We start from the raw sequence: 2,500 nt of genomic DNA on the forward strand, positions 1-2,500 counted from the left end.
GAATACCGTGATCTACGGTATCAAACGCAGCGCTGAGATCTAACATAACAAGCAATGTGACGTGACCTTTGTCCATATTTAGCAGAAGATCGTTTTTAACTTTTAATAACGCCGTACATACACTGCACAAGCGAGTGCTTTTAGAGAGCGCTGATTTGGTAGGTTGCAGGTGATAAGCCATGCAAGCGATTTTTTGGAGGTAAACAAGAAAGCTTCTAATGTAGGGTCATATAGCTTTTAGATCAGAGCTTGGTCATATTCATTTAAATATCACTATCACAAAAAAATTCTCAGATACATTTTAAGTCAAGTCATATCAAGTTATCGACATTTAACCGGAACATATATAAGTGAATACCAGTCGACATATCAGACTTTGTTAATAGTGACTACTATTAGTACATACACTGCACAAGCGAGTGCTTTTAGAGAGCGCTGATTTGGTAGGTTGCAGGTGATAAGCCATGCAAGCGATTTTTTGGAGGTAAACAAGAAAGTTTCTAATATAGCTTTTAAATCAGAGCTTGGTCATTTTCTTTTAAATATCACTATCACAAAAAAAATTCTCAAATACATTTTGTTTATGTAGTCTAAAGATGAGGAACTTCTCTCGTCAAACAAGCTTTTTCAATGTCATTTAACTTACACTGTAATGGCAAAAATAGCTTCCACTCTCATTTGATGAATAAGTCAGAATACTTTAAGCTTCCTGACTTTAACACTGATTTATTAGATAAAGCTATGGTAAAAAGCTATGTAAGCTCAATGAAACAGGAATATATCTTGTATTGGCAAAGCACCCTTCAACATTCTCAAAAACTTGAATTTTATAGATCTTTCAAAACCGATCATACCACCTCTAGCTACTTAGAATTAACAAGAGGAACAGCTGGGAGTAGAGCTTTAGCCACGGTAAAACTACGAATAAGCAATCACAAACTAATGATAGAAATAGGCAGATACAATCAAACTACGAAGAATAATATAGGCATTGCCCTTTTTGTGGATCCATTCTAATAGAAGACGAAGGTCACTTTCTTTTTCAATGTCCTACATACTCTATGATTAGGAATAAATTTTACTATAAAGTCAAGACTCTGATTCCAAATATTACCCAGTTACCTATAAACTGTTTGATTAGTATAGGTAATAGCATGATTTGTAGTGATATTTGGCATAAATACCACAAGTGATATATTTGAAAATTGTTATACATAATTTGAGAAATTTGAGACAATTTTGAAATATCACGAGTGGTATTTATGCCAAATATCACGTACAAATCATGCTATTATTTCTTTATACTACTACTCACAAAAAGGTTGTAATTTTCACATGTAGGTATTTCGAATTAAGCGAATTCAATCATAGAGTCACTTAATCTATTCCAATCCCTAATTGTCCTAGCAAAAAAACTAAACTTGTAAGTATTTCCTGATTAGGAGGGTTGAATAAACTTCTTAGGGTTATACTGGCGGGTGATTCATCCCTTAGCCTTAATTTCGTCAGGTAAATGGGTCAACGTAAATTTACATGTATACGTGCCTGAAACTACTTAAACTACTGAAAGCGAAACTTCGGAACTTTCCTGCATATTATATTCAGTCACCCTTGCGTATTTATTTAACAAACATTGTGGCCGTTCGTTCAATTCTCGTTTGGATTTTGGATTTGTCGAAAACGCAACACCTTCTTTACCTTTAAACAACCGAACATGAAAAACAATTCGTTGGAAGACATCACCAATCTGTCTGCTTCAGACTGTTCCCTTCCACTGGCTCATGGCATTAGCCTAATGGCGGTTAATTCTGTCGGAGCTGTAGTTGGTACTTTTGGTAACTTCCTTGTTTGCACCGCGGTTCTTTACACAAGCCCTAGACTACGCAGATGTTCAAACTATCTTCTTGTAAGCTTGGCGATCGCTGATTTGATCGTGACCATGGTGTGTGAGCCGTTAGTCGTGGGAATCGCGACCAAGAAAACCTTTTTCAACGACTGTGCATCAAACCTGAGGCTCGCCTATGTTGTAGCTTCTAACTTCTCGTGTGCAGCTTCTGTTTTGCACCTAGCGGCAATCAGCGTTGATCGCTTTCTCGCCGTTATTGTCCCTCTCCGTCATGGTCACATAATGAAGAGCTATGGCTTGAAGGTCATGTTGATAGTTGTTTGGGGTGCATCAACAGTGTTTGCATCTCTTCGTGTGCCTTTCGTGAAAGTAACAAATTATGTGGTTTTTGTGATGTTTATCATAAACTATTTCCTCATCATCGGATGCTACTTGTCCATCACGATTTCGGTATTTTTACTTAGGAGGAGAAAGAGACACGTACCGGCATCGACGCAAGGCAGAACATTAACTTCCGTCAGGAGCAAAGTTGAGCGACGGTTTGCCTTCACGCTGGCTATTGTAATTGGTGTATTCACAGCATGTTGGGTTCCCTTGATTGTTGTTGGTTATCATGTCGGGAAATCTCTGGTGAAACTGTACGGAACCGCGTAC

The 2,500-nt window shown here is 37.7% G+C and overlaps 1 protein-coding gene across 1 annotated transcript in view; it reads left to right on the forward strand.

Moving 5' to 3' along the window:
* The first annotated feature begins 1,631 nt into the window (after window positions 1-1,631).
* LOC140926919 (adenosine receptor A2b-like) overlaps window positions 1,632-2,500 on the forward strand; it is a 1,006-nt gene continuing 137 nt past the window's right edge. The window contains exon 1 of the mRNA XM_073376591.1: window positions 1,632-2,500. This exon is cut by the window's right edge and continues 137 nt beyond it. Within this exon, the coding sequence (XP_073232692.1) occupies window positions 1,715-2,500 (786 nt within the window). The 5' untranslated portion in view covers window positions 1,632-1,714.

The sequence above is a fragment of the Porites lutea genome, chromosome 2 (genome assembly GCF_958299795.1).
Source record: "Porites lutea chromosome 2, jaPorLute2.1, whole genome shotgun sequence".
NCBI classification, from domain to species: Eukaryota; Metazoa; Cnidaria; class Anthozoa; order Scleractinia; family Poritidae; genus Porites; species Porites lutea.